Source organism: Watersipora subatra, chromosome 3, assembly GCF_963576615.1.
Source record: "Watersipora subatra chromosome 3, tzWatSuba1.1, whole genome shotgun sequence".
NCBI classification, from domain to species: Eukaryota; Metazoa; Bryozoa; class Gymnolaemata; order Cheilostomatida; family Watersiporidae; genus Watersipora; species Watersipora subatra.
Window position 1 is genome coordinate 61,494,843 of NC_088710.1, and position 18,204 is coordinate 61,513,046.

The 18,204-nt window shown below is 34.8% G+C and overlaps 1 protein-coding gene and 1 long non-coding RNA gene across 2 annotated transcripts; both read left to right on the top strand.

The window, feature by feature from the left end:
* The first annotated feature begins 2 nt into the window (after nt 1–2).
* On the top strand, nt 3–1,637 carry LOC137390827 (uncharacterized). The gene is made up of 4 exons (XM_068077143.1): nt 3–37; nt 287–483; nt 866–955; nt 1,073–1,637. Exons 1-4 carry the CDS (start codon nt 3–5, stop codon nt 1,372–1,374), a joined length of 624 nt encoding a protein of 207 aa, XP_067933244.1. The 3' UTR covers nt 1,375–1,637.
* Nucleotides 1,638–5,828: 4,191 nt separating this feature from the next.
* On the top strand, nt 5,829–8,151 carry LOC137391807 (uncharacterized). Its single transcript, XR_010978177.1, has 3 exons — nt 5,829–5,962; nt 6,957–7,032; nt 7,687–8,151. It is a non-coding gene; the product is annotated as an uncharacterized lncRNA (long non-coding RNA).
* Nucleotides 8,152–18,204: the final 10,053 nt, after the last annotated feature.

Consider the following 18,204-nt stretch of genomic DNA (forward strand, 5'->3'; position numbering starts at 1 on the left):
CTATGCTACACAACTACATCCCCTACTACATAGTGAAGTGAGTTCTCAGGCAAAAACTCTATAATTTTATCAGGCCAGTATAAATATATATAGCATGATTCATGTCATTCCAATTTAATGGCAAGCGGTCCGCTGGCTGCGGTATGTCGGTTGGTTCAGCATCCCACTTTACAGTGATGTTTTTTTTAAAAGTATGTCTCAATCTCAAGCATTATTTTACTATGTAATTATCAGTTGTCACATAAAAACTTTAAACTTCATGTAACTTTATGTAACTGTTTACCAGATTTGGTCTTCCAAGAGGAACCTGGTGCTTAAGGATGGAGGCTAAACATGCGTTCTTCAAATCATTACGCATGAGAAACTTTAAGAATGTGCCGCTAAGTCTAAGTAACAGACACCAACTCGAGTTTTGCCATGATTGGGCAGATGCCAATGTGCATGGCGTATTGCATCACAACAATGCCAAAACCAAGGGCGCACGTAAGTATTGCAGTGGCTGATATCTCAATAGTGTTCGAGTAACGGAGTTGGTGCGTGCATGGAAATATGTTAGTTTACTGAACATTTCTAGAAATTGGGGTACTCTTTTGAGGTATTGTCTGAAGACTTTGGAGTCATTTTGTTATCAGAGTACTCCTCTATCGGAGTACTGGCTTTTCGGTCACCATGTGCAGTGGTCATAGGCTTTCCTGATAGTTCTCATGCATCGAGTTTTGAAATCGCTGCTTTACAGTAACGTGTTCTGAGGAATCATCCACTTGGTTTTTGTCACCTGAGACAGATAGCTGTTGTTAAATGCTATGGCTAATTTCTGCTCTAACTTATCGAACAGGCTTTGAGTAAGATAATTTTTTCTTGATAGGCACCGCTGAAGACAGTCCTGAACCACCTGAGCACATCCAGGAGAGTTTGGGAGATTGCACACAATGCTGCAACACCATCACAATATCTGGTAAGTAATGGGATACGCTGTAAGTAAGCTCTATTGAACTGTTATTGTTATTCAATCACTTATTTATAAACAAATCTTCAAAACACAAAGATTATTCTACACTGTCTTGCTTTGTAGGTTTTAGATATAGCATTGGGGACGCCTTTCGTCTAGCTAGCGATACCTATGGAGTAATTCTGCAAATAGTGGCTAACAATGACTATATTACAGCCTTTCTACTAGAAGAATATAAAGCAGAATGGTTTGAAGCTCGGCTCTTCGCTCACAAATTGCAATGTACCGGAAATTTTGTTTGGCGGCTGGTATCTAGTCTACCCCACCACCATCCATTATATGTATATAAACTGCCGCCATTTCAACCCGCTTGTTATATTCAGCCAAGGTATTTTTCTGATCCTGAATTTGTTGATACCGTATGATCCGGTTTTGAGCGCCCCTTTTCCTGTAGAGACGGATAATACTTTGAGCTGTGGTAAATTGTCTTGTTGAATGCTTTTAAGTTTTTATACATTTTGATTAGTGTTATAAAAATCTTTTGTAATTAATTTCCGTCGATTCTGGTAGGGAGGCCTACTGTTTTAAAGCCAGATGTCGTAGCTTTATATTTTTATTTTACCTAGTGGGCATGAGAGTATTGTCTAGGTTTTGGTTCAGCTTGAAATATATTATATTGACCTTGTCATTCACTTTACTTCCCAGAGATTTTCATGTTTCTATGTTGAAAGGTTCAGTTCAACGTACGGAAAACTTGTATGCCTACCCCATTCTGATACTTATTGTCAAAGAAAGACGCTCTCACCATGCTTGAGGAAACATGTTGAAGCGAAAAATACTGACCACAAAAGATCTAACAAAAGACCAGCTCAAACACTACATATTTTCAGACCCTGTTTTAACAATCTTGAGGCATCTTTAAAAGTAACTATCTAGGGTACATGATTGGGCAGTGCAAGTAGGCTGAATGTAGTGTGTGCACCTCATAACAGGACAGGGTATTTGAATTTCTAACAATGAACACAATAAGTTCCAAAATTCCCATTGTGGGAGAACAAAGGAACCCTCTTTGTTTAGTAGGCAAGGCAAGGGCAAGGCATATTTCTCCCTTAGGTCTTAGCCAATGTTGCCTAATGCCCTCTAAAATACATTTTGCCCTTTACTTTTCAGCTTGCTATTGAGTTCACAAAACTTTTGGCGCTCTTTTTTTCTAAACATCCTGAATCAAATTCGGTACACTTACTCTGCTGTAGCGGGCCGCAGTTGTTTTATATTAGCAGAGGATTGAAGATTTTAAGAAAGGTTCTTTAAATTGGGCTGTGGTGTGGCTAAAATTTGCATGGTCATTTCGTAGATAATGGGTAAGACCCCTTTCTGTGGGATACCCATGTCACAAGTATTTATGCCGACTTAGTGAACATTCTGGCCCATTGTGAAATCACACACTCTCACTTCACAACCAAGCGATTCGAAATGAGTCATTTTTATTTTTCTCCCCCCCCCCCACCCACCCCTTCTGTGCAACTTATTGTATTCACTGTCAACAAATCAAGTTTGCTTCATACTATAGCCTATCCTACTAACACCCTAGCTGTGTGACTTTTCCATCATCCGTACTGCTGTGCTAATAACAACCCATCATATAGAGTAGTCGATTACGACCTGATGGTTGATTCACAGCACAGCCTGCTTTAGATTCCTATTTTCATGGGCGACTTCTTGTCCATATTTGAATGATACTTTTTGTATTATGACCCATGGCCTAAAAGGTATCTAAGAAATAGCCGATGGTCTAGCTATATTGCGATTGTGTCAAAGCTATGTAGAAAATGTCCGCAATGGAAAATGTCAGCAGCGGCTGCTGTGAGTGAAGGAAATTCTATGACCAAGATTGAACTGTTTTGGTTTAACATAATTTTATGGTCTTTTATATATACCTTTAGAAAGGGTTATGACTGAGTGGTTAATAGTTTAATCAGCAGGGTTAGGCATGAGGCAATACACAGCAATACACAGCAACATCAATACCCCGAGATATTTTCAAAGGAGATAAACTCGGCATAGGTGCATTCCCTGGCCCTGATTTGTAATCAGTTATTTGTGTTGTTCCTTTTTGTTGCTATTAGATCTTTCACAAAACATTTTACGACAAAGAGATCTGGATCATACAGTGATGTTTTCTATCTATTTTTATTGATATACATGTACAGTTCATTATTTTGCTGAAAAATTCTTGTAAAAATTGTAATTTGAGCTTTTTTGTACGCGTGTCGAAGTGGATTTTCCCACAGTGTTGGACGTGTACCCCTCCGCCTCGCAGTGTTTCCCCAAAAAAGTAAATCTGTTTCTAACACTGGTTATAATTATATTTATCACTGATGTATTCCAATCTTGATTATTTAAATTTAAGTCGTTTTTGGATGACATTCATCAACTACTATTTGGTTGAAAATATCTTTTCCAGCAAAGCAATGCCTTACAGACTAGCGGCTTTTTAGCTAACTCAAAATCCTATTCAATATGTTTCCCAGTCATTGTTAGCCTGGGTAGGCTCTTCAACAGAAGAGCCTACCCAGGCTAAGTCATTGTAGTTTAACTTTAAGTGACATAAGCTGTTGGCACTTGGTGGTAGTGGCATTCCATTATCAACCACCCACCCAATGGAATGCCACTACAGCCAACTGCCAACAGTTTATGTCACTTAAACTACAGCCATTGGAGAGTTTATAATTTCTCTCAACTGTTATTATTATATCTATTGTTAACCTAGCTAGGCCATAAACAAATTATTAGTTGGTTAATACAGGCTAAGTGTTTTGTGGACCATTTATTCAGCAAAACCGTGCCGAAATACTTTCCATGTCTCTCGCCTTTAAGAAAGCTTCGTCAATAACTCCAACCTTGGCTTCAAATAAAGTTATGTCTCAGAAGTTCTCGAATACCCGACAACGCGAATAACTCATAAATAACTCACTTTAAATGTGGTGCCAGGTTAGCCATAATGATAATCCTATTACTCACTCTAAATTTTGTTGCCACTCAATATGGCTAGTATAATAGAAGAGATGGAGGTATAGAGCTCTACCTTAGCTTAGGACAATTAAAATAATCCTTTGAATGAAGACTTATGAATAGGATTTTTAATTGAATAAAATAACTTTGAAAGTTGTGACATCAGTTGTGCATGCCAATGCTGCACCGTTTTGTTTGAGAGGCTAACCCAGCACCTTGAAGTTCGAGCAAAGGTTTAAATTTCACAGGTTACACAAAAACTAAGTAGCCTATTTATGCTTTACTTGAATTTTATTTTTAATAGGTCTGATTACGCATGTAATTATAGTCAATTTACCAATTGGTAGACACATTTTACTGATAACCACAAATGGCTCTCCGAAAGCTCAAAGTCTAATAGACCTACTCCAGTCTCAGTGCTTTTATGAAGGCTACCGTGAAAAATACAAAAATATTTCCCAATAATCAAGTGGGGCATTATGTAAACAGCTTTTTGCTATTAATAATTGTTTCGACAAAATATTACTTTAGAATTTTCCTCAAAGTGGATGGTGAGGAATGAAAAGCGAAAAATGAAATTTGTCGCACCCATCACTTTGCTCGTTTCCTCAACGAATCTCCGTAGACTCATCAAGGAAGCTGCTCTACAATCTTGCATCGAAGAGAATATGAGGCTCATTATGAGGCGGGATTAAACCACTAATTAATAGTCCTAATCATGCATCTAATTCTAAATTATGCCAATTGGTAATCCACATAGCAGCTTTTTTATATTACGGGAAAAGTGTTGGGAGCAGTTTTAATGATTATAATCTATCCCAACTTTGGTTACTCAGTTTTGGACTTTGGTTGGCGCCATAGCTGCCAAGTCTCCCTTTTTGAGAAGGATATTTCTGATATTTTGGGTAAATTTTCCTCTCCACACGCGATTAGCTATTTTTTTATTCAATAATATTAACAGAGTGTCATACACTATCAGAAAGAGGGCATGAGAGAAGTCCTTAGACACACATTCAAAGTTTTACAGGGTGTAGGGTATGAACCTCAGTCGTTTAAATCCAAAAAAGCTAAAAACCTCACTTTTTCAAATCACGGTTACTTGGCACCTATGGTTGGCGCTCATTCCTATTTTGTTGACAATATCTTTACTGACACTGTAAGGTCATTCATTCAATGTGCGTTTCCCACAGTTTCCCAGCCATTTGTGAGTTTATGATTTCCCTCAACTGTTATTATATCTATTGTTACCCTAGCTTGGCCATAAAAGGATTATGAGTTGGTTAATATAAGCCTTGGTGGGATCTATGAGTTGAAATCTCCTCAGACCACTGTTATTCAGCAAAACGGCACCAAACCATTTCATTATATAAAATCCATTAAGAAAGCTTCGTTCATAAAGCCAACCTTGGCGTCAAATAAAGTTAAATCTCAGAAGTTCTCGAATACCCGACGACGCGAATAACTCACTTTGAAAGTGGTTGATTGTCAAAGAAGCATTAAAATTTTCATCGGTAAAAGCCAGTTTGATGTCAGAAGGAGTGTTCTTTAAACATCGTCATTCCAAAGAGAAAATTAAAAATCAGACTTGGCGACCATTAAAACCCTCCACTTTTGGCTAATCGTGTCTCACTAAAATTTATTTTATTATACCAAAACACCTTATTTTTTCTTTTTATTTAATGGCCTTCAATAATCTCTGCAACTGCTGTATATAACCGAAATTCAAATGACATTTTTCTAAAAAGTAATACTCCAAAATCCAAATATTAAGTAATTTTAAAAATCTAATCTGAACTGCTTTCCCCTGCGGCTGTAATAAAGGCTAAATAATCTTGAGACATCAAAAATACAGGTTTTATAACTTTTTCAGTGAACCATCAGAGAGCAAATTTATGATCAATGGGCAAATAACACCTGTCTATGACATCGTAAGCCTACAGAGTTTTACAAGAACCCTAAAGAGTCAATGGAGCCGAAGAGCGAAAGGGTCTATTTGTAACGGTATGACTTGTCCCTTCTTAACAAACGTATTAGCTTGTTTTACACCAATAGTCAGGGCCAGTAAGATTATAGGTGTCTGTACTATTGAATAAGCAACACAGTGTAGGCTAGGAGGTATGATGGATCCAAAAAACTTTGACAAACCTTTTGTGTTAGCCTACACGCCCGTTGCAGTTAACCGGTTATTCTTCATGGGATAGCAATTCTGTTATTAATTATTTATATTATAAACCATATTATATCCCTCTAAACAGAGTTACCTAGCTATTTTTGGAGCAAGCAGTTAGGAGTACCTCCTAAATTTACCACTCGATATTTTTGTCCAGGCTAATTAATTCCAAATGACTTGCATTACCAACAGTGTTGCAGTTTGGGTAGGTAAGCCGACAGCTGATTGCCATTGAGAATATGGGAATGTTGCGGTGCTGACAGTATCAGAAAAAATATCGCATGCCAACATCAGAGATATAAGGCTGCAATATGTAATGTGTTTTCACCAGACTGACTTGCCACCGTCAGTTTTGGCTCCATTTGGATCTTACAAGCTAGAAAGTAATGTGGTTGTGCTGACAACTCCTTGATACTTTCAGTATTATACAAATTTCTATGCAGGTTGATTTCACTAAGGATAAAGCTATATACCATTGCGTCTCTTAGTTTGTGAACAGCACCGCTTTATTATTATAATTTTATGATTTTTATAATTTAAATATTTTGTTGAGAAAGCTATGCAATAAATTTAGCCTTAGTGGCAAAAAGCTGTCAACATCCAATCCAACGCCAAACTGCACAAATATAATAACCCTCTCTAAGATGCTCTGCGACAACCGTTTAGAATTATTTGCTGTTTCCAAACGAATAATGACTAAAAATTTTCTATCTTTCTGAAGAACATGAAAAAACACAGTGTTCACTTGAAGTTCCGATGAGATTAACCCTGTACTATATGTATACTAGTTAAAGCCACATTGTATGAGACGTGATATTTTTTCAGATTTCGCCAGGAAATGTGTGGCAGATAAGCTAAGTGGAGGATCAAGGATACCAACAGAAAACCTGTGATGCCGACAGTAAGCGCTTAGATAATCCTATTTTTTTTAACTCAAGAACATAGATTTATTATCTTTAGGCCTACATTGATATTTTTATGTAACTGAAACGACTTGAGCTTCTAACTGTGGTTTGGGAAGACATAGCTTTATTTTAGCTTTATATTAGGATTTGACTTTGAGGCTTATCAATCGTTATTGTAATATCATAGTACTCAATGACGCTCACGATTCAATGAGAGTTGCATGAAAACTCTGAGCTATCTTTACTCACATCAAATATATATTTTTAAATTAAAAAAAAACATTTCCACAGCAGTCAATGTTCTTCAATCCAATCATGAGCATGGGTCATTATTGTTGGTAATTCTTATACATTTACTTTGCTAGTGATAAATGCAATAAATGGCATACCGGTATGAATTTTCATGACATATTTTAAAATTAAAAATAACAATATTTTTGGTTAGGCAGACCACTCCCATTGCAATATCCTAGTTGTGATTAAAAACTTTAAAAAAAACTTAATTTTTATTAGATATTCTTGTATCTTACCCCTTTTTACAAGGGTAGATAATATTGAACCTCCAATTCTGTGCAAGGAGGCCGCATTTTCGTTGCCCGTAAATATATCAATTGACGCCAGTTATGGAAATTTTGTTCATGATATGACAGGTCACCGCTTGGATTCCCAACCCCGTGTGTTCGGATCAGCATGGTAATCATAACAAGGAAATAGAGATATACCAGAAGTTATCTTGGCATGTCGGTAGCGGTAGCAGGGCAGTATTTATAATATAATATCTACATCTACTCTGCACTTTGAATTAACCCACTTTATAGAATGTATCCGGCAGTTTGATGGTTAATAAGACTTGTGTGGTGAAAGTGTAGCATAGGCTAAATAAGTCAATTAAATCAACATATTATTTGTATTTTCAGACAGTAGACGCGTTCTCGGTTGTGTCAAGTTGATGTCAGAAATAGACTACAAGAAGAACTCCTCATACGCCAAAAAAATTTCACTCTCAGGTGAGCACAACTATAAAACTTAGTTCTGTAGATGGCAAACCTTTGGAGCAAGCCATCCTTTTTGCAGAATACGTAGGTCCACTAATGATCGCCACTAATCGAGAGATAATTGCACTTTCACATTAGTTCTACTAGTAGATAGGCTCAAAAATCTTAGGACATCTTAATGCAGAGCAGTATGCCTGTTGTTCACATTGTTTCAAAAGAATTGAAGCGGGTTTACGATGCTTCAAAGAAAAAAAGATACATGGGCTGGTGAAGTCACAATGGTCCTGGTCTGCACTGCACTGCCGACTTGTCGATTATCACAATTGCATATTTTCCGAGCCATTGTCGATAAAATGAAAAATGAGATTTTAATTGTGAAATTAAGTTAAAATGAACGATCCACACTAGCTAAATTAGTAGCAATAGCGAGAGAGGACAATTCCACCAATTATCAATAGCTGCACTCTATGTTAGTGGTGTGAAATTTCCAACTCTAAAATGCTATAACACTTATTACCAGCTGGTTTACTGTTTTGCGGTCTATTGAAAACTATGAGTATGTAATTTTCTTGCAATTCACATTATTGAATAGAAGAAGATAATTTTTTGCGAGAAAGTTGAAGTTAGGGTAAAATGCACTATTCTCTGCGAAGTGGGAATAGTTTGGGTATACGCAGGGTGTTAATGGTAATAATAATATACTAACAGATGGTGATGGGCAAGCTAAGCTGCTTGGGAGTTGGCCAACTTTGTTTGCAGTGGCCAATGATATTAAACATGCTGTCGCTAAACTAGTATCAAAAGCGAGAGAGGACAATTCCGCCAAAGCAGGAGAACAATATTTTTGTTCAATTATCAATAGTTGCATACTATATTTAGGTTGCAGAAAATTTGCGGCTCTAAAATAATAATAGCAGTGACAATTTATAATTACCAACTGTTTAACGTAGCAGACATAAAACACTTGTGAGGGGCGTGTGAGTCGGGGCATTTATTTATAGTAGTTCGCTCACAGCTCACATCTTTGAATTAAATAAAAGTTTTTCAAGAATGGTGGAGCTATGGTGAAAATACCAAATTGATTTTCATAGTGAAGAAGTATACACAGGGTAATGGTAGTAATACTAGTAGGTGGTGATAACAGAGCTCACCTGCCAAAGGGTTAACAACTCCCGATGGAGGAAGTTAAACTCGAAAGGCGAGAGGGGGCAACTCCCCCAAAACATTACATGATCGGTTTTATTATTCAACCAATCGGTTCGCTTTATGAGTTAGGGAAATGAAAAACTTTGTCGCCTTAAAAAACTAATAATAGTTGGAGGAATTACTAACCCGTTTTATTAACTTCCAATTCAATTGGAATATTCCAATTATGTCTACCGCTCTCCACATCCCTATCAACCGTATCACTTTTCTGTAGAAATTGTCAAGTCTTATTTTGTAAAGTTGAATATACCTTGGTTTTTTTTTTGGGAAATAGTTAATTTTCTTTTGCGGAAAAAATTTCAAGGGTTTGGTTTGTCGCAAACGGAATCACATATGCAGAGTTCACCTCAAATATTGGTGTTGTTTTCCATGTCTCAAACTACTCCATGTTGGATGTAATTCAGCTGGAAATGTTGCCTGCCCTTGACCATCTCGCAAAATGACCAACTCTTAAAGCCATTGAGATTATACACACGAGATATAATCACTTACTATAATAACACAGACCTGTAGATCAGAGGATGGCCATATTAAAAGTTTAACCACTTGGTGTCTGCTTGTCAAGGTCTTCCTTTGACATGTTGAAAACCGGTAATTATGAAAACAAAGTTTGGTAATCCTTTAGATGTAGACCTATGCTCATCAGATATTACCAGCAAACAGCAATTGAAAAAAGGTAGGATTCCGCAATAGAATTGTCCCCACTCGAAATGGTCACGTGACCATTTCAAATTGGGACAACTCCAATTCAGATAAAGTGATTAGGGCCTGAGCTAGTGCAGACCTAATGAATTGATCGCATTGTAAATTAAGATGAGCTATTACATTGACAGGTCAGAATTTGAACATCTGGTAATCTGTTGAGGTTTAGTGTAAATAATACATTCAGCTCATAGGCTTTCAAAACAAACGACGCTGACTACCTTGATATATACTTAAACTAGTCAATGCATTAATATTCTCAACTATACACGCCTATTGAGTTCAAGTACAAAATCACACAACCATTGCATAAATGTGGAAATTTAATGCGCTGACTGTTTACTGTATCTTATTTATTTGTCAACTATTAAGCATGTAGTGAGTTTTTTTTGTAAACAATTCAACCAGTGCATAAATTTTTGCTAATAATGCAATGGCTGTGTTGCAAGTTTAATGCAGCTGACGCATTACTGTTCAAAATTTTAATCGCTTATCAAGTTTTTATTTAGTTAACACAAGCAGTGCATAAATGCCTGAAGCCTACACCCTCACCGCATAAAAATTATAAACAGTTAATGCATAATTATCAATGCTCTCTATGCACTCATTGTGTTTATCTTAATTTAATTCACTCGGCGCTGTTAAGCGGATCACAAACGCATCATACGCATTAGCTTTATATACAAAGTGCAATGTTTAAGCATTAAGCGCATTGTAATATACTGATAGGTAATGGCAAAATACACACTGAATGCGATTTCATTGCATTGCCTGAGAATTTAATTCAATATTTAGTTCATCACAGTGCGTTTTAAAGAAGGGGATATTTTAACAAAGTGCATTGTTTTTCGGACTGCAGAAAAATATTCATCCAATGCCTAATATTATGCATTATTCAAGCAGTCACTGCACTGAATCACTCACTTTTCACACGCACTAAGTCTGACAGTTTTTACAGTGTATCTAAGAGTATGAGTATACACCACAACTATAACGTTCTGCATTTAATCAAAATTTATTAAAACTAATTGATGCAGATTGATAACATAAATAATAAGCAACATTTCATTTGTTAGAATTTCTTTGAACTGTTCGTACCATATGAGAGGATCAGAGGATCCATATGATTTTAGCAAAACGAGATTATCCAGGCAATTATATGAATTCAACTAGTTTCTTTAAACTTTCACATTAGTAGTGATATTGCTAATTGTGGTTTTCTATCATTTTAAAATATTATAAAAATAATGTAGCCCAGTTGTGCACTTAGAAGACAAACTAGAAAACTTTTTTTTAAATCAAATCTATGAGACCGGTAAAGTTCAGGAACATAATAATTGTTTGAGAGCATTGTTTGTAGCGAAGCTATTGCTATCGCTAAAGTTTGTCAACTTGATGCACTCTGTGGTGTTTCATACTCTTCTACCTCAGTCAGCTATATATTTTCCAAGAGCTCTAAGAATAGAAATTGTGCCAACAAAAGATAGAGTACTCGTGAAACAAAATGACATCATATTGCAGAAAGCAACTGGACAACAAATGATTTTTCTCTTATATATGTTGAACAACAAGGAGTGTGCTCTCGCATACGGGAAGCGGATTAATTTGTCATTAGGTTAACACAAAAATCTTGCATACTTGGAAAACAATAATGCTATATAGTACTTAATTTTTTGTAGCAGAGTCGCGTGTATGGCATGGGTTATTTGTATTTATTGAAGTATTTTTTATAAACAGATTGAAACGAAGATCATCTAAAAAGTTATGCAACTGATATTTACTGTTTCGTTATTAGGATGCACACCTAATATCAGTGTTTTATTTGGCAAAGATTTTCATGTAAATTTCTTCCAGCAAACCTTTTTAAAAGATCTATAGTAAATCAATTATAAATAATTTTGAAATATTTGATCAGAAAGTATAAATAATTTTTTAACTGATAAAGTTTTGTTGGTTGTTTCAAGTGGTTGTTATAGTCATTGCATGTTGTAATCAAGGCGAAGAACTTTATTTTATATATTTTCATTACCAACAGTGCTAAAGTCATTATCGTGTATAGTTATAGTCTATGATCTTGTCATCTACTATATAAACAACAAGCTGGGTGTGTAGATGTTTGTCCACCCTATAGAGCAGTCTTTCCTTTTTTTCGTTGTGCGATTTTCAGTCGTACGAAGCGAACTGAATTAATATGATCACCGTATTTTTCGGACTATTAGCCGCTACTTTTTTCTGATGGTTTGAGCCATGCAGCTTATATAAGGGTGCGACTATTCTGGGGTTTTTGTTTTACCGCTAGGGCGCATTAACCGGAATCTCTGGTTAGTGCACCTCTATACATTACCTATTCATCGTTTTCCCATTTTCACACAAAAATGACGTAATAATTACAATGAATTTTTCAGTTCTATGACATGCGATGCTTTTTTGTTCTCGCCGTATTAGAGCTAATTGGTTTTTGGCAAACGATATCGACAATAGACTCTTTCAATATTAGTATTTGGCAATTAAATTATATTAACTCTATGAAAGACGATGCCTTTTTTGCTTTTTTGTGAACTTCTACATATATTTCCGGCTTTTCTTAAAAATCAATTGCTAAATCGCCGTAAAGGTTAATACTTCTCATGCAGATAATTGTATTATCTTGAGTAGAAATAGCCTCTAGAATCTAGATTCTCTCTTTTTCGATCAAAGACACTGTAATATCTAATTTTGACATATCGTCGTCCAAGTATCATCGTATTCAGAGTTTGATAGATAGCTGCTAGTGGCACAGTAACTTTTATACATACACTTCTATGCAAGAATTGTTATTATTAATTTAACATATTCAGAATATTTATTTTGTTTTCTCAGTTTGTGTTAATTGTAACATTACCGAATCATCTCTTATTGTAATCGTAGTAAAAGAAACTCAATTTAGCTATTACTTGCCAATTATTTCACTTTCACATCTAAACCCTTTTATAGTTATATTATTTTATTATTTTATTTGACATTCACAAAACATTTTTCTCATGATATAAAGTTTAAAATTTGTTTGACAAAAATTGAAAACCGTTACAGTTGTAGTGATGTAAAATGGCAAATGTTGTTATATGTTTAATACTAACCAATTTTCTGTCCACAGACTCTTTTATTACCCAAGCAACGCCGGGTACTACAGGTAGGTGTATTAGCTCACACATCTTCTCTTGTAAACCTAACCAATTAGTTTTTTCATAATCAATTTCACATTTTACGACAAACATTTGTAAGATTACTGTAAGATTTATTGTGTAAGATTACAAGTATCAGTGATTCCTCACTCTCTTATATTTACACACATTTACATACTTTGAGAAATATACATGTATATATATATACAAATTTACATTCTCTTATTACATTTATAAGCTTCCTATAACTTTTGAAGTTTATTATACAATTCTTTTTTAAGTTTGCTCATTGTCGTTACTATTTCACCTTGCACTCTTTTAAACGAAATCTGAGTATAGTGTTTAAAGTTTAAACATTATTCATTTTCCTATCAATGTTATTATTACTTGATTAGTTTCGAATGTTTAGTATTATTATTATTTTTTATTCAACAATTTTTGGCAGACAATGTTCTAATAAAATTTTACCTACAAAATACTATCATATTCTGTTTTATTTTTTGGTACCATCTTAGTCAAAGAATTGATTTATAGCTTCCGGTAGAACAGTAACCTTTTTATACCCACACACTTTTATGCAAGTGTTGCTATTATCAATTCAACATTTTGAGGAGTTTCATTTTGTTTTCTCAGTTTGTATTAATTGTATCATTACCGAATCATCTTTTATTGTAATCATAGCAAAATTGACTTAATTTAGCTCTTACTTGCTAATTATTTCACATTTACATCTAATCCCTTTTACAACTGTTTTATTTTTTTTAATCTATTTGATGGCATAAATAGATTTTCTGTGTAAACACTTTTTTATTAGCTGGGTACAAGTACAGCTTATGGTGTAAAATGTTGAAAAAATACTTTACCAAAGTTGTGTTCTTGCCTTGAAGCGGATTAAAATTTACATTATTTTATTTCAATGGGAAAAATTGTTTCAGATCTCAAACTTCTGGAACTTATTATGTTTGAGAACTAAGGTTCCACTATACGTTATCAAAAAATAGGTCGCTGAAAGTTATGAAATTTTAAATTTACATTGGTTTGAAAACCTTTACAGTTGTTTTATTTATTTTTAAATCAGTTGCCCTGCACAAAACCTTTTCCTCATGATATCAAGTTTGAAAGTTACAGTTGTTTAACAAAGTTTAAAAACCTTTACGGTTTTTTTATTTTCTCTCTTAAGTTATTTCAACTACACAAAACACTTCTCTCATGATATGTAGTTTGAAAGTTAGAATGGAAAATGTTGTTATATGTTAGTTATAAATCAATTTTCTGTCCAAAGACAGCACAGTTTGAGTCCAAAGTTGCACAGCTAGTTATCTTATATAGCTAAAACTATCTAGTGTCAAGCTGTGGTTTAATCAGTCAAACGTATACAAGTACTCATCCTGAACTCTCTCCTTTATCGTATACAAGCATAAAGCTGTTTGATTGGTTGGCTTGTTGAAAGCTTGTTATCACATTTTACATTACCACTTAAACATATTATGTTTATTCATTTAAACATAACATTCAAACACAGACTTTTATTTAAAGACAGATATTTACTGCACAACATTGGTTTTTGCAATTTATTGATGCCCTAAACAATTCTGCTGTGCCAAAACTACATGTACATGTAGGAAGCAATAACTCAACAAAACTTAAAATGTAACAACGCTCATTATGTGTATATTATATATATTGACTAGCTCTACTACCCAGCGTTGCCCAGGTAGTAAAAAAGTCTATGGACAGAAAATTGATTTGTATTTAACATATAACATCATTTGCCATTTTAACTTGCTAACTACATATCATGAAAGAAGTGTTTTGTGTAGTTGAAATAAATTAAGAGAGAAAATAAAACAACTGTAAAGGTTTTCAAACAACAATAGCTTTCAAACTTCATATCGTGAAGTTTATCCTTCATATCATATAAGGTTTTGTGCAGGCCAACTGATTTAAAGATAAATAAAACAGCTGTAAAGTTTTTCAAACCAATGTAAATTAAAAGTTTTATAGCTTTCAGTGACCTATATATTTTAATAACGTTTAGTGGAACCTCGGTTCTCGAACATACAGAAGGTTGTTCGAAAACCGAGTTGTTCGAAATCCGAAACAATTTTTTGCAATAAAATTATGTAAATTTTAATCCACTTCAAGGTGAGAAAACATCTTTGGTAAAGTACTTTCAACATTTTACACCATAAGCTGGACTTGTACAGCTTATGGTGTACAGCTAATTGTGAGTGTCAGTAGGAAATACGTATGTTTTGGAGCTGCTATGTATTGCAAGTAGTATGAGAAGCAGAGTACACAAATGAACTTGCCTAACTTTTTACCATATACTTGAGCTACTAATTAGAGCTAGTAATTAGTGTTTGTTACGCAAATATTCAATAGAGTAACGTGATGATTGAGTTAAATTAGTGATTGTGATATTAGTGTATTGTTACTTTGATGGAATGTCACAAGTGTCATGTGTCATGTGTCAAAGTGTTACATGTCTATTTTTGTGAAGATCTAATAAAGAATAGTTTTTGCCCCTTCAGGCAAATTTAATTAGGCCAGTTATTGAAATTAGGATAGCTGATGAATTGATAACAGAACTGGGGTGTTTTGCGCTTAAACGCCTAATTAAATTCAGTTTTACACATTTTATGTTTTAAAATATTTTGGATTTGAAATATTATTTAGGAAAATTAAATTGTGAAAATTTTGAAGTCTCATGATGGTCTTTACCAACTTTCTAACAAGCATCTCATCTTAATGCAGTAGTTAGAAACCATGGGCAATTATTAGGTGCATCCTGTTCACATTAGTAAATTTTTCTAGTCATTAAATATACATGCACACTATTGATATATAAATTTGCATATATGCATAAATATATTGTGGCCAATAACTATGACAATTTTTTATTGCAGTTGCAGTGGGTTTTGACAGAGACATAAGCTTTCATCATGGAATAAAAAGTGTTGGTAGCAAATTGTTTTTTGGGATTGGTGTGGTAACAAATTTTTTTGAATCATAGTTGCTAGTTTACTAACCATGTATTTTGTGACATAATAACATAAGTTTAGCACAATAATCAAGGGAAATATGCAGGATAGAAATAATAGGATAAAAATTTTCTAAAACTGTGTAATATGTTTGTTCTTATAATAATGATATTCTCTTGACATCTCTTGTTGAGCCCTTGTAACGATAGGATAATTCAGCACTTAAGTGAAGCTCGTTGTTGACTGAATCACAAAGTTGTTTAACTGCGAATGATATGACCATGGCTAGTTTGACAAATTTTGAACTTTTGAAACATTGCGGTTTATATATGCACATATAACAGAGCTGACTGGTAATATAGGCAAGCCTTTCCTGTGTTTGTAAGTCAATCATAATATATCTCGTGGTTGGACTTCGTCCTGAGGTTTTAACGTTTTTCTCCATTTTAAAAATACTGTTATCCTTGTCATCTATCACGTTTCCTTTGTGAAAGTATCCAAGCAACTTGTCTTCATGTGTATAAACCGCGAGAATGTCTTCACCTGGTAGAACAACACCTTTGAATATGGTTCTTTCATATGAGTCTTTAGCATGGAACTGAGCAAAACCTTGAAATCCATGAATCGGAGTACACTCTAAGATTAGCAAGGTTGGACTTGAATCTTTAGAAAATATATGTAAGTTGACATATAAAAGGTTCTTAACACTACTGTGGCCCGCAACAGACAACGCTAACTGGTCTATTGTATTAATACGATCAATACTCATAATCAATTGATGCCTTGAGTCAGCTTGTTGAGGCTGCTGACAAGTTGAGCAATTACAACTTAAGGTAAAGTGTGGTTTGCTCTCCCTGTATCAGTACACCTATACACTGTTGGTACACATGTATACATGTGGCTGGAGGCTCCAGTACATGTGTATACACATGCTATACAGGGGAATACATCTTGGTACATGTGGATACACAGGTTTAGTACACACATGTATACACAATAGGTGTATACAGTGGCCAGCCACTGTCATGCCAGTGTATGATGAGTATACATGTGTAGCATAAGGCTGAGCAATGGACTCATTCATATGTACCAGTACAGGTTTCGGACACGTGTCCAAAAAGTGTCAGGACAGTGTACCAGATGTGTATGGGTTCAGAGTGGGTAATACCTGCTTTTGCCTGGGTCGCTTCAGCCCTGCATAAGTACACATACTCACAGATCTATACATGGCCGTTTTTTTATTATAATCACAATCAAATTGTACCTCTGCCAGGTAAACCCGCTGTTCAGATGTTCCTTTCATCTCTAATTGTAGTCCAAACTTAAGAATCATTGTGTGGTCTGAGCGTTGCATAGGTACACACATTCAAGATTACATTAAACATGTTATTGAAATCAAATCCAACCTCCGGGCCGGGTAAACCTACAGATCGTTATGTCAGAAGAGGTTGCTTCCACCTGTTTGGCATAAATTTGCTTACAGCAAGTACCTCTACTATCAAGTTTAAAAAACAATCATATTGATCTTCACAATGAGTAAAGTCATACTATAGGCAAGTTTGGCTGGTAGGGGAGATTGACATGTTCCTGTTTGATGAGAGCAATAAGGGTAATCAATTAAAGTATTTTTGATCTTTATTTCACAATTATACATTGACAGCAAATACTACTATATACTATACACTATATCAAACTTTGTAAATCTTAGAAATGTCATATATTATTCGTAATGAGCTTCCTCCTGGGTAAGGTCTCCCCAACCAAAGGTTCCACATGTAAACATGTAGCTGTTCCTGAAGTTTTACCTCATCAAATGCACCATTAGGGCATCTTAACTTCACAAACTTCTTGGCATGGCGCCACTGAGTTTCAATCCCATTAGTGTGTGCACCTGCAAAAATGATAATAATTACATGTATATAATCACTATTTCTACCAACCACACGTTACAAATCATCTAGATTCAATTCTCATTGAGCGCTACTTTGTATTTACATAACATCGCACAGTGTCTATGATGTGTCTAGTTTTTTTAACATTATTTTCATCTAGCATCACTGGGCTTTAGGATTTCACAAACCTATCAAATGAATCAAGACCAATGGCTGTGTTTCACATTT